The 19,814-nt window shown below is 37.5% G+C and overlaps 1 protein-coding gene across 1 annotated transcript in view; it reads right to left on the reverse strand.

The window, feature by feature from the left end:
* The window catches only part of HS2ST1 (heparan sulfate 2-O-sulfotransferase 1), an 87,409-nt gene extending 67,605 nt beyond the window's left edge, over positions 1-19,804 (reverse strand). Inside the window, exon 1 of the mRNA XM_009274245.1 lies at positions 19,495-19,804. Coding sequence (XP_009272520.1) covers positions 19,495-19,804 — 310 coding nt within the window. The remainder of the gene's footprint in view (positions 1-19,494) is intronic.
* Between the last annotated feature and the right edge of the window lie 10 nt (positions 19,805-19,814).

Here is a 19,814-nt window from a genome sequence, read left to right on the forward strand (position 1 = left end):
ATTGTCTTGAATTCAAGGGAAAAAAAAAAAAAAAAAAAAAAAAAGATAGCAAAATACTGCTTAGCTTTTAAAAAACAATTAAATAAAACAGTGCAACTGCTCACACACTTGGCATTACAGCCATGATCTCCTGTCTTTCCATATTTTCAGCTTTAAAAAAATGAACAGAACTATTATAGCTGCTCTATTCCTTCATCATCCAAAAAATCTGGATGGGCAATCAGAGAGACAAAGAGCGCCCACTCTTCTGTCACTCAGGGTGCTCAATACAGAGCCCCAACCTCAGTCTGAGCAAAGAGCACTCTAACAATATTTCTTCATAAAACAGAGATCGCTTTATAACAAGCTGGCAATCATTTTCTCAGCTACATCCAAACTCTTCACTTCAGAAGCCAGGAACATAGATACCTGACCAAAGTTTACATCTGAAGAAACAATAATTAATTTAGGATAATTGAGAACCAGGTGAACACTAATGGTCAGTGTGAGTAAGACCCTTTGCAACGGTTGACTTGAACACTGTACGGCAGCTAACTCACAGCTCCCTAGATTAAACAGAAATCCCACTCTCACAATGTATGTATTTGAACTTTAAAGAGATGCCCTTGTTTTATTTTGCACATTTTCATTAATGAGGTTCAGTTCTAATTAAAACTATGTAAGTAAACCAGATGCAGAGGACCCTTGTCTTTTGAACTCAAATGCTGTTAGGAAGCATTCAGCATACTCCTAAATGAAGGCTTTTTCACTCCAGATTTCTTCCTCCCCACTCCTGGGGATAAGTAAGCAAATGGATCAATCAATGGTGAAGAAAAAGACAAGACAGCAAGTTACTTTGCCATGGGAACAACTCCTAAAATTCAAAATAGTTCACTTTCTCCTATTTAAATATAAATGCAGTGTAAAGCAGCTGCTACAATGAATGACATGTTCTCAATGTAGAGCTACTACCACAAAGGTTTCCAACCTCTAGTGTGTGACAGTATCAGCTACGGAACAGAAATACAAGCTTCAAACCATTTTACCTCCCGCTTAAGCACATCACAAACAGAAATCAGAACACCAAGCAGGAAAGTAACTGTTGCTCTCCTCTCAAGCAGAAGAAATGAAATTTCAAATATTTAAGGTAGTCGAACAGCAGAAGTACCCCTTGTCAATTATGAAATCCAAAAAGCCTAACTACTCTCTCAAGGAAAAACCAGGGAAACAGTTTTACTTCAGGAAATACAAACAAAAAAAATACCTGAGAGATAAAAGTGTAAGTGAGCTGCTTTCTTTCACTGTGCTATTACAAGTAATAAAGAAGAAACATGTTATCTTAAGATCTGTTATTTATTCCACCAACACACTCAGAATGTAATCCATCACTCACCCGTAAATGTGTTCTATCATGTTTCATACTGTTCTAACACTGAAAATCTATGCAGTGTTTCAAATAAATACTAAATTCACACACATTTAAACATGCTCCAAATGCTATTTAGACCTTTAAAATTAAGATCTGGGTTTTTTTTCCTGATTTGCTTTCTATAAAGAAATCCTGCTGAATCCCTGAGTATCATGTGGACAAACCTGAAACCAGCTCAAAAACAAAAGCAGCACAGTTGCATAAATATGGCTCCATGCAAGCTCAACTATAGTGGTTTTGGACTGGAACTAGAAACTCCACATTACATATATTCACAGTATTTGATAGATGGTAGATGATAGATTTTCCTATCAGTAAAATAAATCAGTAAATACTGCAAGTATCAACTCTTCAAAGGAGTTTGGGGCAGTTTTAGCTGTACTTTCATCTCTGTACTATAAAAGTTCTGTAATTTGATTTACAAACTAAGTCACAGTATCTAGCAAATAAATTGAAACTGAATATTTCTTGGCATTTTTAGTTTGGAGATAATATGATAAATTCTCTGCTTTCAATGTCATATAATGCTGCTATTATCAGAGTTCTATCTACTATTTGATTTCAGTAAAAATTGAGAAATGTCAGAGCATGGCACCTGGTTAACACAACCAGCCACTTCAGCCATAGCTGCAGCTGCGTAATGCTGACAATCAACCACACACACAAACGGCATCCACAGATGGGTCCGGAGGGCAGAACAGAGGAAAAACAACAGAGTGCATGGCAGGGAGGAGGTTGCTGCTGAAACAATGCATAGTATTTTTGTCCACACTTTAAAGTGGATGGTGGAAAACTAGAGAGGGTGCAGAAGTGCCATAAAAATGATTCAAGGATCAGAAAGCTACCTCACAATGAGAGGCTTAGGGAATTCAACACGTTTAGTTTTCCAGAGAGATTGAGAAGCGAGATGATTACAGGATATAAGTACTTTTACAGGGAAAAATACTGCAGGGTGGTTGGGAAGGGAGTACAGAAAACATAGTAACAGGATCCAGTAGCTGTAACACGAGACCAACCATGTCTGGATTTCAAGAAATTGAGGTCTTATTTTGAAATAGTGAAAGGCTCCAAAGGTCATTCATAAATGAGCAAAGGAAATGCTCCATTTCTTGATGACATTTTCTAAGCAAGATTGGATCCCCTCCTGGAAGAAATGCATTAGCAAAACTTTTGCTAGGTACCACTTGAAATTTAAGTGACTAATGACAAACAAAAGGTCAGTCTAAGTCTTTAATTGCCCTCCGAAGAGGCAAAAGCTCTGAACCTACGCAATGCTGAAGAACTGTCAGGCAAGTCCTTGCATGAAAAGGATGAATACGATGCATTAAGGGACACATGGTATTTAAGGGAAGTGGCCTGGTGCGTACATTACCGAACAGGCTTTACTGGTTCAGACCAAAGCTCCAATGTCCTGTTTCTGCCAAAGGCCAATAGATGTCTGGAGAAGACATAAAAACAGGTCAAGCACATGGTCATATCTTCCTGATGTATTTACCATTGTCCACCTACTTGCAGCTCAGTAGATTAATGAATTTTTAGATCAACGATTTTTCCACCCCTAGTTTGTCTAAGTATTTCAATAATCACTATATGCTGTGTCATTGTGTTCTACAGTTCACCAGTTTGTTTCAGTACTTTTGAAGCTATCAACCAATAGTTTATTTTTCATCGTTTCCTACACTTGTATAATAAGCATTCCTCACTCACTTTTTCCGTACTACTCATGATTTTACAAGCTCCTACCTTTCATTTCCTAACATGTTTTCCCAAGTCTGATGAGCCTTGGTCTACTTAACCATTCCCTATATGGGAGATGCTTTGTTCCTTTGATTATCCTCACCAGTCATACATCTTTTCCAACTCTGCTATAACCTTTTCCGAGATGAAGGGCAAGAAAGGACAACACAGCAGAATTGCTGTATCCAATGGAAGAAAAAAAAAATTCTCATGTGGCTCTTCATTTGTTTTTAATGGCTTCCAGCATGCTACATGCATTTTTGACCATTGTTGAGAGTTGATATGACGTTTTCATAGAGCTAACTTCTGTAACTCCAAGATGTCCTTCCTCAGTGAGGACAGCCAATTCAGAATCTAACATATGTAAATTTGGGATTGTTTTTCTCCAAAAACATTTAGATATGACAAAATTGAGTTTCACCAGCCATTACCCAGTCACCTGGTATTGAGAGATTCTTCCCCTGAATAGCTCGTTATCATCAAACTGTCATCCCACAATGCACAATAATCTCTAAAACAAACAGAAAAGTGCATATCATGAGTTCAAACCATGAATTAATGCTCAGTAAAAAATACAAGTAACAATTCTAATCACAATCCTCAAAAGACTCAGGGTTTTTTTCAGCTAATTAACAGGACAGGCTTTTAAAAAACATTTTAAAATTGTTTTTTAAAAGCATTGAGCACATTCAGCTCTCGTTCTAAAGCATTAGAAGGAGCAGGAATCAGATGTAAAAGAGGAGATACCTGCAGAGGTCACACCATGTGGTTATTTTTTAAAAGCCCACACAGGCCCCAACACTCAATGACTTAAAACTCCACTACACCAAAACACATTAAAGCAGTTTCCAAGCAACAGAGCTTTTTTTTTATTTATGGTTTTTTAAACAGACTTCTTCAGAATTTAAGTTTAAAGACACATATGCATATACACTTAAACAAAATGCAAAAGCATTCCCTGGGTACTACTGTATCCAGTGTGACTATATTAGAAACTTAAGAAATCTTATTGCAGAAGGACAGTCCAGATTAATCAATTTTACTATTAACAACTGTCTACTCCTCACAAGACACCAAAACCCCCAGATTTAAACCAACCCTACCAGGTGGCTTTATTAAAGACTGGCAGGGCAATCGTTTGTTTTTTTTTACTGTTGAAACTTTAGCTTCAAAAAATTTTACTATTTAATATGCACAGTAGTGGTACAACGTTGAGACCATACGGTTTCAGTTAGCGTCGAGGTAACACTGTCCTCCCTAAGTGAAAGTGCTGTGAAACCATACAATAACAATTTCTCATGTGGTGAACATGAGAACAGCACAATGGCAATAGGGAAGGGGAGGAATATCAAATTCACTGTCTAGCTCCTACCTCATTTCAGTAAATCTGTGCCTAACATGCCTTTGTAATTTCTGTGCAACAATACATCTGCTTAGTGTTTTATGTTCTCTTGATAACACCACTTTCTGCAAGAGTCTGTATTACACCAGAGTGCATCATCCTGAATTCATTTTGTTCCCAACCATTTGTGACATTATTAACCAACTGGTTCTCCTGTGCATTGGATAAGAACAAACAGTTTGGACATTTAGTTTTCAAAACTTCAAACTGTGTGTTTTATAATGTTTTTTGTTTGTTTGTTTGATTGATTGATTTAAGGCCCATTTTCCTGGCATAAATTTCACTGCAGTAGGATTTAAAAACATGGTTCATGCAGACATGTCAGAAACCATGGTAGTGTCAAAGCAGGTTAAATTCTTGAAATAGCCAGTGAGCTCCCAAGGCCGACAGGCTACTGCTTATTTAAGGAATAGAATAATAAGCATAACACATTTGTCCATATACATGTTAAACATTGGAAAGTCTTTAATAGCATATGAGGTACAGCGCAGAAATTATATATAGACCCTGAAACAGCCATCAGTCTTGTAAACATACACTCTCTCCTCTGAAACGTTAGTTTAATGAGCTTAATTCCAATTAATCTAAAAAGTAACTAACTCTACAAAGGTTTTATTTCAATGCCTACTGAATATAGTTATTTAAATAATTAACGATCCACATAGTCTAATAACTAAAAACATTTCAGGAAATCCTTTAGCATCAACTACAAAGATTCCCTCAGCACTAAGATGGGTGCAGGACTCCAAGGGAAGAAATTGCTCTATATTCTGTGTGATGCACAACGGAACAAATGGTATAGAAAGAAGACCCGTAAACCTCTATTTTGTCGTAACTTTAGGGCAACACACATCACGAACAGACTGATGCTTAAATCTGCATCATAAATGCAGCACTTCAGAAACATGCAAGAGAGCTGTGGAACAAATACCCGGGCAGAAACATGCTGACAGAAGCCAAGTTCATATCTTCAAGAGAGGCTGCAGTAGCCTGAGTAAACATACCAGCTCACTCAGACCTAACTCATGCAGCTTTAAACAGGGTAAGGGAGACTAAACAGTTCTCTGTCAAGCAACACAAGGATACCAATACAGTTTTCTATCCATAGCAATATTTCTCAAATGTGTATGAAGAAATAACAACTTTAAACTCGAGTAAATACAGTGGCTTTTTGTACATATACAAGTTTATAATGTCACACACCTGCAATATACCTGTGAAGGACATGGATCAAACAGATAGACTGTATCATTTCTGTATTAGGGTGGTCCCTATGGATATTTTTAAAATTACTTTCCATCTGAAATATGAAGACTTTTTCATTTATTTCCCCCCCCCCATCCCAATCAGCTATATCCTTGGGGCTCTACAGGTGAGGGGAGCAGAGGCAGAAGTGTTTCGGAAGGTTTCCATGCTTGATGGCCATTAGTGGAACATTTCCATGCTTGATGGCCATTAGTGGCCCACACCATTAGTACTAACCTTCTCTCACCCCATCATCTCTTGTATTGCTGTGAATCATCACAAGACCCTACAACCCCAACCTTCCCCCTGCTTCACGTACGGACTCTTTAAAAGACGTGGGAAAATTACTTTCCCCAACAGACTCTGTTTTATTTGATTGTTACTCCACGTTACAAGGCTGCACTTTATAGTCTGTAACAGTTGTTCTGTTCAGTCAGTGGTTCACAAATTAACCTGTAAAATGGCAAAAAGCTCAATAAAAAATGTTCTTCATTCTAACATCGTAGCCAAGGCTCACAGAGCATAAAAGGGGAAATTTCCACAAAACACGCAAACAAGGAAAGCCACATGCACTTTGTTGATCCAGTGGTTGCTAGACCACTCAAGGCAAGAGATTTTCATTAGAAAATGCCACTCCAGCAGTTGGCATTAGTAAACGTTCTTCTTGGATGTTCACTTTAAAAAAAAAAAAAACAACAACAACACCCCTCCCCGCAAAAAAAAAAAACACCAAACCAAATAGTCACTTCTTCGCCAAAACAAAGTTTAGCTCTTTAGCAACCAAGTCACAGGATGATTAATAAGTACTAAAGCGCAATTTAGGAAGTTTGCTTTAGATCAGACTATCTTTTATTCAAAAGAAAAAAAAAAGGAATCAAAGCATAACTAATTTTTACATTTATAAAATCAGTACTGCTGTCAAGGCAGCAGAGTACAATAAAACAATAGCACTACAATGTGCAATTATTGCAGTAAGCTCAGTCATAGCTTGGAAAAGTGCCGACTGTTACTTGTTTTCTAAAGAAATTGTTAGAGAAAAACAGCCACCATTATCCAAGAATACTTTTGGCAACTAATTCATATGGTCTTTGACATATGCTAACAGTTCTTGAATGATACACCTCCCACCTCCTAAAAACTTTGCATTTGGTAACAATTTAAGTGCCATACTTTTCAAGGACTGTTGCGATATTTTTAGCTAATTTTGACCTTGCGTTTAGATCAAACAGGAAGCGGCGATAAACTTCAGAAAATTATTATCCTCAAATCATTACGTTCTTTCTGTCTACAAACTGCCTAAAACAAGGATTCTTTGCGCTGAAACCAAACCAAACACTCAAAACCTGTATGAGGGTCTCCCTTGGACAAGACAAGGACACATACACAACCCATTAGCATACGCTATGTTCCCGTATTCTATCTTGTACAGCATGCAGTTGCTTAAAATCTTGTCACCACAAAATGCCATATATTAAAAACCACAGGAAAATTATGAAGGGTGCTACTGAAACTGCACAAGACAAGTTTAGTCAAGTTTGAAATCAATGCATTTCCGATCTTTAAATATCACAGGTTTTTTAGCTCCTCAAATTCCTTGTAACAAAGGTTTTGAACAAATGAAAAAGAACAATCCCTTTTTGCAGTTTTATGTCTGTACTTGGGTAATCCTTATCAGTTGGTAAAGCTTTAAACTACCTGGTAGTTCTGCCTGATACGTATTTGTGAGGTCTAGACATTTTTCTATAGAGAAGCCAAATATTCTTGCCAATTTAGGTCACTATTTAATTGTGGAACCTGATACAGCAAAGGTTGAAGGATTAACAGAATTTGCGGACAGTTTGTAGATACGCGATTCCATCAAGGGCAGGAAACTCATCCAAATCAATTCCTGGCTATCTGAGAGGATTTTCATACAGGTTTCTCTTGCATACTAGTTATCTCTAGAGCGCCATCTCATGTTTACATTTACATGCACATACTTAATATATATTAAGTAAAAGAAATGTAGGAACAATCACTGTATTTCACGTTCCTGCTGCCATATATATGAATACTTGACAGATTTTGTTGCTTAAGTGTCATGTTGTCAGACATTTAGTAGTTTTTTTTAATACTTAAAAAGCACATGATGTAAGCGCTATTTTTATTTCCATATTGTTTCAAGATGGCATAACAGTGAGAGGAAGCAAGTCTAAAAAAGTTTACTCTGTTTTCCAACATTCATTCCTGAAAACTAGTATTTCAATCTCAGTTAACATTTAAAACCTTTTCTCACCATCTCCAGCAAAACAAATATTTTGTATGCAAATTTTATAGCACCAATTTAAGAAATTTAAGTTTATTACATCCCATTACTTATCACAAAACAATATGTGCTTTTAACTGCAACCTTGACACAAGCTTCCACCAGTTAAAGATTTCACATTTTTAACACTTACACATAATCACCACTAATGCTCCTGGAAAATATAAAAATGGTCATTGAGTTTCTAAGGGCTTTTTTCTATGGCTTAGAACAAAAAAAAAAAAAAAAAGAAAAAAACTCTTTCAATATCTTCATTCCTCCTTCACACGTGTTTTTTTCTTTAAACTTGGTATGTGAATAATTTATCATCTATTTCTCTTTCCTAAATCTCATATTAAGACTGCCTTGCCATCTGCACTATGCAATCACACATAAGTAGGCACAAAAATCACTAGAAACAATGCTTTGGGTTGCTCCAGTCACCACAAATGTTTAGAAGAATGCTCCCACAAATACGTCAGCAAGACCATGGTTTTCAGAGTATGGCTTGGAAAGCACAGACAGGAAAAGCAGAAGAGGATAGATATAAATGTTTTACTATTTGATTTATTGTCTCTTTCTGCTAAACTACCACCTCAGTTTTACATTGGTTTTTCACATGAGAAAGGAGAGGAGGGTTTAACAGTATTGTAGAGGGTAAATGACAAAGCAATAGGAATCAGAAGCAAGTACATTTTCAGACTGTTAAGCTAGAGTGAAGCCAGCCTTGAAAATAAGTGTATTCCCCAATACTCTGCCTTTTTGTTGAGATCAGACAGACTGTGGATAGCTTACACATGCAAAAGTTGCGCTGATCCTCACATACACATCCCTTCTACTCCTCATTTCCCCTCTTCAAAAGTTCATCTTTAATATTCTCCTCTAAGCTTGACCATGCACTTACGAGATAAATTTCCCTTTAGGCCAAATGCATTTAACATGCCTCATGAGTAACTAAGAAGCCTGACAAATACTCTCTACCATTTTTCTGTGTTGGATGAAGGGGTGGCTGTCCTTTCCAGTCCAGAAGCAAACATATGCCATCTCTACAGCTCAAAGCATTAAACTAAACTGAAATCAAGAGTGCTTTGACTTCATGCTCCATGGTCTGATCTCTGCTGGCGGAGGAGCTGGGCACACGTCTGGTGACCACCCTGGCTAGCAATGGGGTGATATCCTCCCACGGGAGCGCTGGGCACACTGCCGGGGGAACAACATTTTATGGGCCCGCTGCTAACTTTGACAGCTCATCTGTCGGGACTTGTGACTTCTCAGCCCCTCTTAAGCACCCCCATGACTGACAGCAATTTCACTTCATTAACCACTCCAAAATCTCTCCTCAAAATTCAAAACTTTGGAATAAAAGTTGCTCCAACTGAATTCCGTGGAAAAGTTTTTACGTAACCCTAACTGCTTTGGCCATTGAAGAGTTTCAAAGATAAAATTCAAGTTTGTACCAGACATGACAGGTTATGAACACTGCTATGTTTAAATGTAAGCTTAGACAGGTATTTCTGGTCATTCAGCCTTTGTTTTTGGCTCAGAAAGCACATTTGTGAGGCAGTTCAAGGACTAGAATAAATACTATAAGCCTACTAGAAGGTAAGGTGTTCTGGTACTTCTCATAGCAGAAAACACCTGGACTACTGCATACACATTAAACACACAGACTATGAGCCCTAATTTAGAAGTATAAATCAAGCAGTATGCCAGAAATTTTCTAGCTGTTTTTTTTTTGCAGCTTGATCAAACAACATGAAGTACACTCCTGTTGAAGATAAAACTTTAAACCTTAAACAGGCCCTGCTAAAACACCGGAGCTACTGCAAGTTTTGTCTTCACTCAAACCAACAGCAGCTGCACGAGTAGCACGTTAGGATTAACAATTTAGAGAACAAAGGGAGGGAGGCACAGAGGTATTTAAAAAATAAAATTTGTTTTAATAAAAGTAGGAAGACAGTAAAAATATATAACATTCCAATTCCTACTAAATGATCATACTCTAAAAGGTCATTTTGTAGACAAGAACATTCTCCAAAAAGCAAATATACATCTACTCTTGAAATGCTATCTTTGAAAGTGAAATGGAGTTCAAAAACATACTCAGTCCAATCCCACTTTACACACTTTGAAGTCATCAAATTGGACAGCAAGATCTAATTGCTTCATCATAAGACAGCAAACTGTTCATTAGGTACTTCTCTTCAAAAGCTTGCCTTGTTGGCAGCACCACCAAAGTTAATACAAAATAGTTAATTTGCCTAAAACCCTATTAAAACAGACTAAATTATTCTCAGATAAGAAGGAGGGCTTTGTAAGCTGCTTTGGTTTGGCTTTTTTTAAAAAATAAATAAATAAAATAAGAGGGGCAAACTATAAGACATTCAATATTCCCAAAGGCACTAACTTGATTAAGCGAAAGCATTTTAGTGCTATGGTCATCTCAGCACGGTTCACAGGATAACTTATCAAGAAGAGTATGCAATTATAGATATTTTGCCAGGAAAATATCTTTTCTCACTTTTAAGAGCACACACTGCTGAAGGTTTACTCACAAATGAGATGCTCAAAAATCTTGGCTGGAAAGTTGACAGTGGGAGTGCAGCTGAAATAGGATTCTACCTATGAAACACTTCATTCAACACCAGGATACAAAAAAATCTGACGTTATGACTTTGTTTCCAAAAACACGGATCCTCATACAAGATCTTTTGTATACCGGGTACAAAACCACATCTTCAGAAAGTGATCATTCACCTGTGCTCAAGAGTGATTTGGTCAATAGACAAGGTGTAGTATTTTTGTCCCTCACAATTGGAATAAAACCCTGTGAGAAACTACTTTTACCACAGACAATGGAAGGACACGGCTGGACTCAGCTTTTGTAAAAATTAATCCCCATTTTTGGAAGGAATCAAAAACTTGAAATTAGATCTTCCAAAAAGTTATTTTCTCCTCAGTTTACATCTGTCATTCAAATGCTAAAGGAGACAAAATCTTAGACTGCTTTGTTTTGTTCTGGAGGCACTTTTTGGTCCATTTAATGTGTCAGAATAAGATGCTATCATTTTCACATCCTACTTTTTGACTTCATTCCCTTTTACTCTAAATTTATAAATCCTTCTCAGAATTACAGAAATCCATTGCTCAGAATGAATGATCAAAATCAACTCCAATACAATACAATCAATTGCTGATTAATGTTTTGTATATTAAAACCCATTGCAAATGCCACGTTTTGCAAAAAGGGACTTCTACTACTGCAAAACCTCCTCCAAAGTCCCCCACAGAATTAATGTAAAGAAATGCAAATATTTCAAAGAAAACACAGATATGCTATTTATGCAATCTTTGTGAATATGTTCAACAACAATATATCCAGAAAAGAAGACAATAGAAATACTGAAAATGGAAAGATACGCAGGGAAAAGATTCAGGAGGAAAAAAAAAAAATTAAGTTAGCTGGATTTCCCTCTCCACTGTGCAGAAAGTGAGAGGAACAAGCATAATCGCTGTTCAGTTGGTCTCACATCTCCAAGTTCCTTCATGTTCTCAACAGCCTTTTTGCACCTTTTTCAAAGTGAAATGAATGGCTACTGCCTTTCAAACTGTTGTCCAAGACAGATCAGTCCTACACTACAACACTGGAAAATACAGACAATGAGGGTGAGGAATATATACATTCATAATATTTATATTTATTATAATCATATACATTATAAATTTATATATTCCTTACTCTCCCCTATGTATTTTTTATATATATTAAAAAAATAGAAGAATAAAATAAGATCTTCTGAGAGAAAAACCACTACAGAAGTAAATGGGGAAGATATGCATTTTAATTTAAGGAACCTAAGATCCCATCCCCACACTCTTTACAGTTTTACAGCAATTATGCACAAGGTTTGCATAAACACTTCAAAATCATCAAAAGCTGTTTTATCAAAACAGCACTTAAGTTTTACATATGTTTCAACACAAATTAGTATTCAGAATTAAACAGCAAGTTGATAAAAAAAAAAAAAAAGGGATGTCAGCTGTCATTTTAAACTCTATCCGGTTAGAGAGAGAGAATGGACGTAAAGGAAGGCAGACAAAGACTGGGCCAAAGTGATAGATAGCTTCTTTCCAAATACTTTTTGTAATTTAATAATCTTATTAATTCTCTCACTGCCCTAGACTCCTAGCTACTCATGATGAATTTTATCACTACCAGAAAGCTTGAATAATAATTATTACAGAAGTAATGTTATTGAAACCATGATGACACAAGGATATTGCAAAGTAAGGACAACAGTAATACACCGAATACTAGAGACAATAAAAAGACATGCGGATGTAGCTGGGCTTCCTGCAGATACATTTGCAAACAATACCTCTATGGTAAAAATATGCTCTTAATTTATAGCCGTAAAAAGCTAAACTACAGCACAATGAATTAATTACTTGGGAACATACAGACACTCAATATGAAGTCAGACGCTGACACTCAAGGGCACATCCTGGAATAACACTGATGTCCTGACAGTCAGCATATTCCTGACACAAAAACATACATATATGTGCAACATGAATGCATCCACAAGTATTGAGAATTTATACCTTTAGTGAAGTGCCTGGGCATACCAACTGTAATCAGCACTAGCAGTAATTTTAATATAGGCAATTACTAGTAGAAATGTCAAATGGAGGGACTTCAGTTCTCCAAAAGTTAAAAGGTCAAGTGGAGAGGAGTTGGGGGGTGAATAAAGAACCAACTGACCCAATTCCAGGAAGGGAAGAGCTTGGCTTTTCTCTTCTAAGTGACCGAAGACTTCTCTGAATGCCGCCTTTCTCAAGATGCTGGGCTTTGAACACAACAACTTCACAGGGCCACAAGTTTTTAGGGGAGTGGGCAAATCCAACAGAATTGATGGGCTTGAGCATCACACAAAGCTAAGGTTTGAATAAGATACTGCCCGCCCTCTGTCTAGGTAGTGAGTAGGACAGATTGAAGTTAAGAGCCTGTACGTGTTTATGATAGGCTGCAGCCAGTTGGCCAAATTTCAGATGCCTCTCTCAACACCGAACTCCTTTCACTCAGTCTTTTATTTCTGGTTGAAAAAAATAATGCAAATACACGTAACAGTTCAGCTATTTTCTACAGCATGGCACTTTCATTATGCTTGTGAGGCTAGTATTTCAGATATATAAACAGGTAAATAGCACCACATTCCAAGCAAAGCACTTACCACTATTTTAATACTGCTTTGACAAGGTTTAAATACACTTCAGATAAGTGACAAAAACTACAGATAGCACACAATTACACAAAAAGGCTGTCTTTTGACCCAATTAAGTGATAATACGTGGAGGATTCCATATGCAAAAGCCTTCTATTTTCTAAGGAGAAGGAAGAATTTGAGGGAAGGCATTCATTATTAGAAGACAAGACAAGTCTGGCCAGAATAAGTCTAACAGTGAGTTACTCACGGTTGCCAGTCAGTAGATATGGAAATGACTTGTTCATGAACTGTTCAAACGTCCCTAACCTCAACAGCCAGGGGCAATACAAAGCTGTGCAAAAAAAAGAATCCAGCTGCAAATATGCCAGTTCTCTGAAATAAGGAAGAAAAAAATTCCTATGATTTATTTCACTTCAGATGTACAAGATAAACTGGAAAGCAATGGTTTAACCTGTTATGCTAACTCCAAAGTTTAAGTAGTTTAGCAAGGGCTGTTTGGGGCTTTTTTTTTTTTTAATATATATACATTTTGTATGTGTTTATATACATACATACACACATATACATATATAAAATGCACAACCAGTCAATTTTAATTTAGTGGAGTATTTGGGGGTCTCAGGTTTTGTTAGGGTTTTGCTGTGGTTTAAACCAGTTCCTTTGATAATAATCTCCAGTGAGAACTAAAAAAAAGGACATAGTAACTTCCAATCATTCAATTTCAAAGGCACATTGCAGACATGAAAATTTTAGTTACTTTTGCCATGCTCAGCAGTAGAAAATAGACAAGAAAAACAAAGTGAGCATTGGCATGGTATTATGCCATAACGTCATTGTTTTAGTTGCTTTATCACAGAGTAAATAAAGGCATTTAGAGTAGCTTTTTCTGATTTTCAGCAGTGCTACCGCTTTTACAGTGCCAAGCACATTACTGAAACCTGCCAGGTATTTCATTATTGAAATAACCCAATCTCCCTTCCTATGTAGAAAAACAATGATATGGAAGAACATAGAACTCCTTTAAACACTTTCTCCTGAGGTTCTCAGCCTTGAACTAATTCCCTACCTCATAGCTACCATTACCAAATCTGTAGTACTGCATTAATTCACAAAGAAGAAGAGCACGGCACTTGCATTTCTTTGGCTGTCCAACAAGCCTTTTCTATCCTAAACAACTGATTGTAATCGTGGCTCTTTTCCAGGATTTCCCCGGCGGATGGCATTGTAAGTCTTTGTGCTCTTCAACTGAAATTTGTGCTTTAAAAAGTAACATACATAGATATGTACTGGCCCAAACCTGACCTTTTCCAATGGAGAATCTAGAAAGATGCAGTGCCTTACCTGGTGATTACCTCATCCACTGCAGTCCGTGGCTGGAGGGACTGGAGGCGTACGCTTTATCTGATTTCTCAAGTCCATTTCACCTCTCACAGCTGCCCTGAAAATATCTCTAACAAAAATATCCCCTTGCGAGATGACTCTCCAGAACAGCATCTGCTATTAGAAGCGAAGGCACAGCTCTCACCACATCACTAATTCTCAAACCTACTTCACTAAAAGCACGAGGCCTGCAAACTAGGTACAACAATACTAAAGTTTCTCATGTGCGGCCTTCCAGGAGAGGAAAGAAATTTTAAAAAGTTGTGCCTCTTATTTCCACTGTTAGAAACAGATGTTGGAGTGCCAGTGAAAAGGGGTGAGATCAAGCCTCAGATCCCATTAGCAAGTCTGAACTGTCTTGGTATGTGCTTGGGAACGTGCACAATTCTGTATTAGTCAAAATTCAGACATTACCAATTTCATAGAAAATGCAACAATAGCAGCTGCAACACTTATTCCCAAAAAAGTTGTAAATAAATATAAAAATCACAAACAGTAACACAATAAATAAATAAAATATAATTCATATAATTGCTCTATATCACACTTTTCAATGGGAAGTACAAGCACAGTATGGGAGTATGGGAGTAGTTTTAAAATTTATTCTCAAAGTGCCTGGAACGACCGAGGGCATGGTGAAGGGGAACGGTAAGGGGGAACTAAATGAAAAAGTATGATAGAACCAGCAAGGCAAAGTGGAAGAATGTTGCACTGGCTGGAGAGATACCGAGGAAGCAGCATTAAAACTCTTTATTTCAGGAAAACAGCTTCTGAAAGAATGCCTCGGGCTAATCAGTGGAAAAGAATAACCACTGGCCAACAGAGCTATATTTAAAAGAAATGCTAGTAAATTATGTGCGTAGCTGTGTGCAGCCAGAACTGCCAACAATCACAAACTACTCTTTATAAATGAAGTTCAAGTATAAATAATATACTAAGGAACCATGCATGCTATATTGTGAGGGACAATTTAAGAAGTTTTCTGAGATTTTCCAAAGATCTTCCAAACACATGCAACGGGCAGGCCTACTGACGGGAGATTTTTTTTTTTCTAAATGAAGGAAACATAAGATGCCTATTATTTCAACATCCCAAAAAAGCAGAAACTCTTGTATTTCTAGATAGCATAAGATTTAATCATTGGGAAGTTAAATCATTTAACTTCAAAGGAACAGTGGTTTGTTAGGTACTTGCACAGTGCTTAGAAGGATACTACCCCAGCAAGGGCCACAGGCGCTAGGAAACTACCTTAAAAATAATTAAAAATCTGGCAATGAATTAATTATCAATTAAATTTTCTTCCCTGTGCTTAGGAAAAGAACCTTAGCCTTCCAAATTATTCATGTATTTTCAAACAAAAAAAAAATTAAAAAGTAAAATATTAAGAATTTCTTTCAAATGACAGACTTCTATATGCTGAATTCAAGGTGCTGAATTAACAGATATGAGCCGTAAGTTTGTTTATCACTTAGCGGAAGAAATACTCCCACAGTACAGCTAACCAGTGTTTCAACATGATCTGAAGCAATAATCTGAAATGGTAATAAAGTTGTTCAATCCTTGTTCTCCCTGTTATGGTATATTGTTACTTGGACGTGGACTGTTTTCAAAATCCATTATGTAAGTATCATTAAACAGCCAGAAAGTAGCGGTGTTACTTCACTTTCACCCCACCAAAGAGTAATCCTTCCCCATCAACTATCCTCACCTTCTCTGATCAATCCCACAGACTCTTCCTTGAATGAGGCACTGTCTTCCCCCACCCCTCTGCCCAACCTTGAAGTGCTTCTATAGTACTTGCTATTTTAGAATAAAATTAATCTAACAGAAGAATTCGAACACGTACAAACGTCCCTCTTCTCTTCCTCCTCCCCACCAATGCATTACAAAATTTTGGGGAGGGAAGAGAAGTGATGGTCAGATTACTTCCCGCTGGATCAGTTTTTTGATCCAACTCGCCACGAACACTAACGGCAATGCAGGAGATGGCATGGTACACGTTTAATTGCTAGGTCAGTTTAAACCAGAGGCAGAGCTGCACCCACCAGGCTTCCAAAAACCAAAGGGGATGGTCAGACATTATTTCTGTCCCAGGAATGATAGTGCAACCTCAATTTGCTTTTCACATGCAATATTCTCTATTAGGGCTGTGCATTCCTAGAGTTAATGGACAACTACCTACACCAGGCTTAAATAAGAACATTAAAGTTCTCACTGGCAACTAGGGACAGCTTAGTCTGGAGAGAATGCCGATTTAGCTGCCCTTACGTGTAAACTTGAAAATAATATGAAAGATTAATAGCTGTATGTACAAATCTCACCAAAAAAGTCCTTGAAACTGGGTTCTGACTGGGCTCTGCTTGTGATCTCACTGCTACAAACTATTTGTAAAGAGCTTAAGAAGTCCAACAGCTGCTGAGAAGTTACAATGAAGATTTTATTTTTTTTTAATTAGGCAGTTATCTTTCATATGATGAAGAAACCCACAGGTTTACAAATAGCTTTTTAAATTATATTAGGATCATAATAATCTCATCACAGAGAAAAAAGCAGCATCAGCATTTGTGATGGTCATTTGCTTCTGTCTCCTGTACTTCTCAACTTAAAAAATAAAAGTTTGCCAGGGTAACTGAGTTTTACCCATATAAAGTCTTACAGGAAGAAAAAGGTTCCCATTCTTTTTCACTCAGAAACATGCTCTCCAATTTCATGTTATAGGCAAAATATTTTAAGATGTTGAACTGAAATTAAACCCCCCCCCAATTATTCAGTACTGAATCAGGCGTTGCTCATATGTGAAGAAATTGGATAAAACCCTTTCTATCAGAAAGTATGGCTGAATATTATTAGAACTGCTGATAAGACTAGAGATTATTTTATTTGCTATCAAAACTGAAGTCATTTGATTTTCCTAGTCGACACCTAATTCTTACAATTACTTTCCAAGATGACAGTTTATCATATGGTATATCAACGCAAACACATAGCATAGTTCAAAACCCAGTACCCAAACAATATGCAATGTGACTTCTAACATAAAACGCCCACTGAAACACAACTGAAAGACCAAAAGAACTATTTTGTCGTTATCATCAAATCATAGTATCACTGCCTCTTCACACACACCTCATTCTTTTGGGGGGCAGGAAGAAAGATTGGAATTCAAGTGCATTAGCCCAACTAATTACTTTGATTTGGAGAAAACCATTCTCCATATTACGGCTCAGTAGAAACATCCCCAACCATGATGGTAAAAAAGTTTCTGTAATGAAACCTTAACATTTGCTAGTCATAAAATACATACCAAACACGTAGAAAGGGAGACATTCAGACAGCTAGGAGCTTTTTAACAAAGCATACTCTCACATTAAAAAAACAGAACCAGAGTTCAAAGCTGTTGCAGAAAGCCCTTTTTCCCCTCCTTACACAGGTTTTAGAGAATCACTAGTAAGCTGCTCACAAAGCAAATCTTTCCATCATACTTTTAATAAACTTTATAATAGTTTTCCCTTCTCCTTAAGAAAAAAAAATCAGCAGAACATAGTAATTAGATTCTTGTCCCAAAGCAGTATGAGCTGTGTATTTTAATCCTCTAAATATGTAACTTAAGCACGCCCATTGCATATATGTTAAGGAGGAAGAGGAAGTTTTACCAGCAAAATTCTTTAATCTCACATGCATTATGTTAATCTTTTCATGCCAGGAGGTAGATTTCCCCAAAGTAACATACACTGTCAGCAACAGAGGCACCGAAGCCACGGGTACCAACCAGTTTAAAACAGACGGATACAAAATTCCACCGAACCTTGAGCACTATGTTAACACCTGCTTGAATTATCTTCCAATTTCATTCATTTTCTTCTTCAAATTTTTGTTTACAGTTATTGAGACCCTGCAAAAATTATGCCTTGATTATAATTGGTACAAACTTTCAGCTGGAAAATATGCAGAGCAAGAGCATCCCGTACCTCAAGCAGTCAACCACTGCCATTTCCAGGGTCCTAATCTCTAATATCCAGTTCAGAGAGAGCAAAGTGGAAAAGAAATGCTGAGATGTAAAATCCCAATGGCATTCGCACAGCTCAACATTCAGTTATGCTGAGTCTGGCTCTGTTAGCAGCTCACTGTTAAACTTCCCATGTCACTCAAAGTCCACTTCTAGTTTTAACACCAGTAGGAATATGACATGTGCATTTTTCTTCCTACAAACTTGAGGTGTTCATAGTGTAAATATCTTAGTACAGTCAAATAATATGAGAAAACAAATCAACAATGTTTGTAAACCAGCCCCTGCACTTGTATACACCAGAAGCCTCAGTGCTCTGCTTTTACAACTCCTAGGCACCACAAACTAGGTTCAGAATGGTATTTTTTCACATCGCCGAGACCCTTAATTAAGTAATGTAAAATCTATACAAGTTCTGCAGCCTTACGTACAACAGACAAAGCAGTAAGACGTCACCTACCAGGCAGATATTACTCTGAAAAGGTCTTTTTAAGGCAGGAAAAGCAAAGGAAAGCTTACACAAGAGTTTTCAAGTTCATCGTTATTCTGTTTAACTACAGCTCAGTGACAGTCTAGGAGATCACTAACTACACTCAGTAAACTGCAGAAAATATCATCTTACGTTCAACGAGAGTAAAACAAATTACCCATTTGTCATTAAGAACAATGCCTTTAGCTTTTTCGTTCGTTTTTACACGGCGCTTTCCTCTGCAATGCCAAGCGTTCGTAAGACGTTTGAAGAAGAGATTAAATGGGAAGAAGAGGAGAATCCGTTGCAGCAGCAGGCAGCAGAACCAGACTCACTTTGGGCACCGCTGCTGCTCCTCTCCTCCCTTCCCAGGTGCCCGTCCGAAGGCACAGGCAGGCCGGCCGGGGCTCCTAATAGCTTTGAACACCGCTGCCCTTTTAAGAAAGCCCATTTAGACGCACTACAGGAATATTTATCTTTCCCACACCGGTCTCTCCTAGGTCTCATGATCTCGCAAAACACACATACGGATGAGCTCACAGGCCAAGGCTGCCGCCCCTGCTGCCGACAGCCCCTTCTGCAGAGTCCCCAGACCCTATCGATCGGGTCCTTTATCGTTTCGGGCATGTAAACACAAGGAGCCATACGGGAAAAG

Source organism: Aptenodytes forsteri, unplaced genomic scaffold (genome assembly GCF_000699145.1).
Source record: "Aptenodytes forsteri isolate BGI_AS27 unplaced genomic scaffold, ASM69914v1 Scaffold59, whole genome shotgun sequence".
Taxonomy (NCBI): Eukaryota; Metazoa; Chordata; class Aves; order Sphenisciformes; family Spheniscidae; genus Aptenodytes; species Aptenodytes forsteri.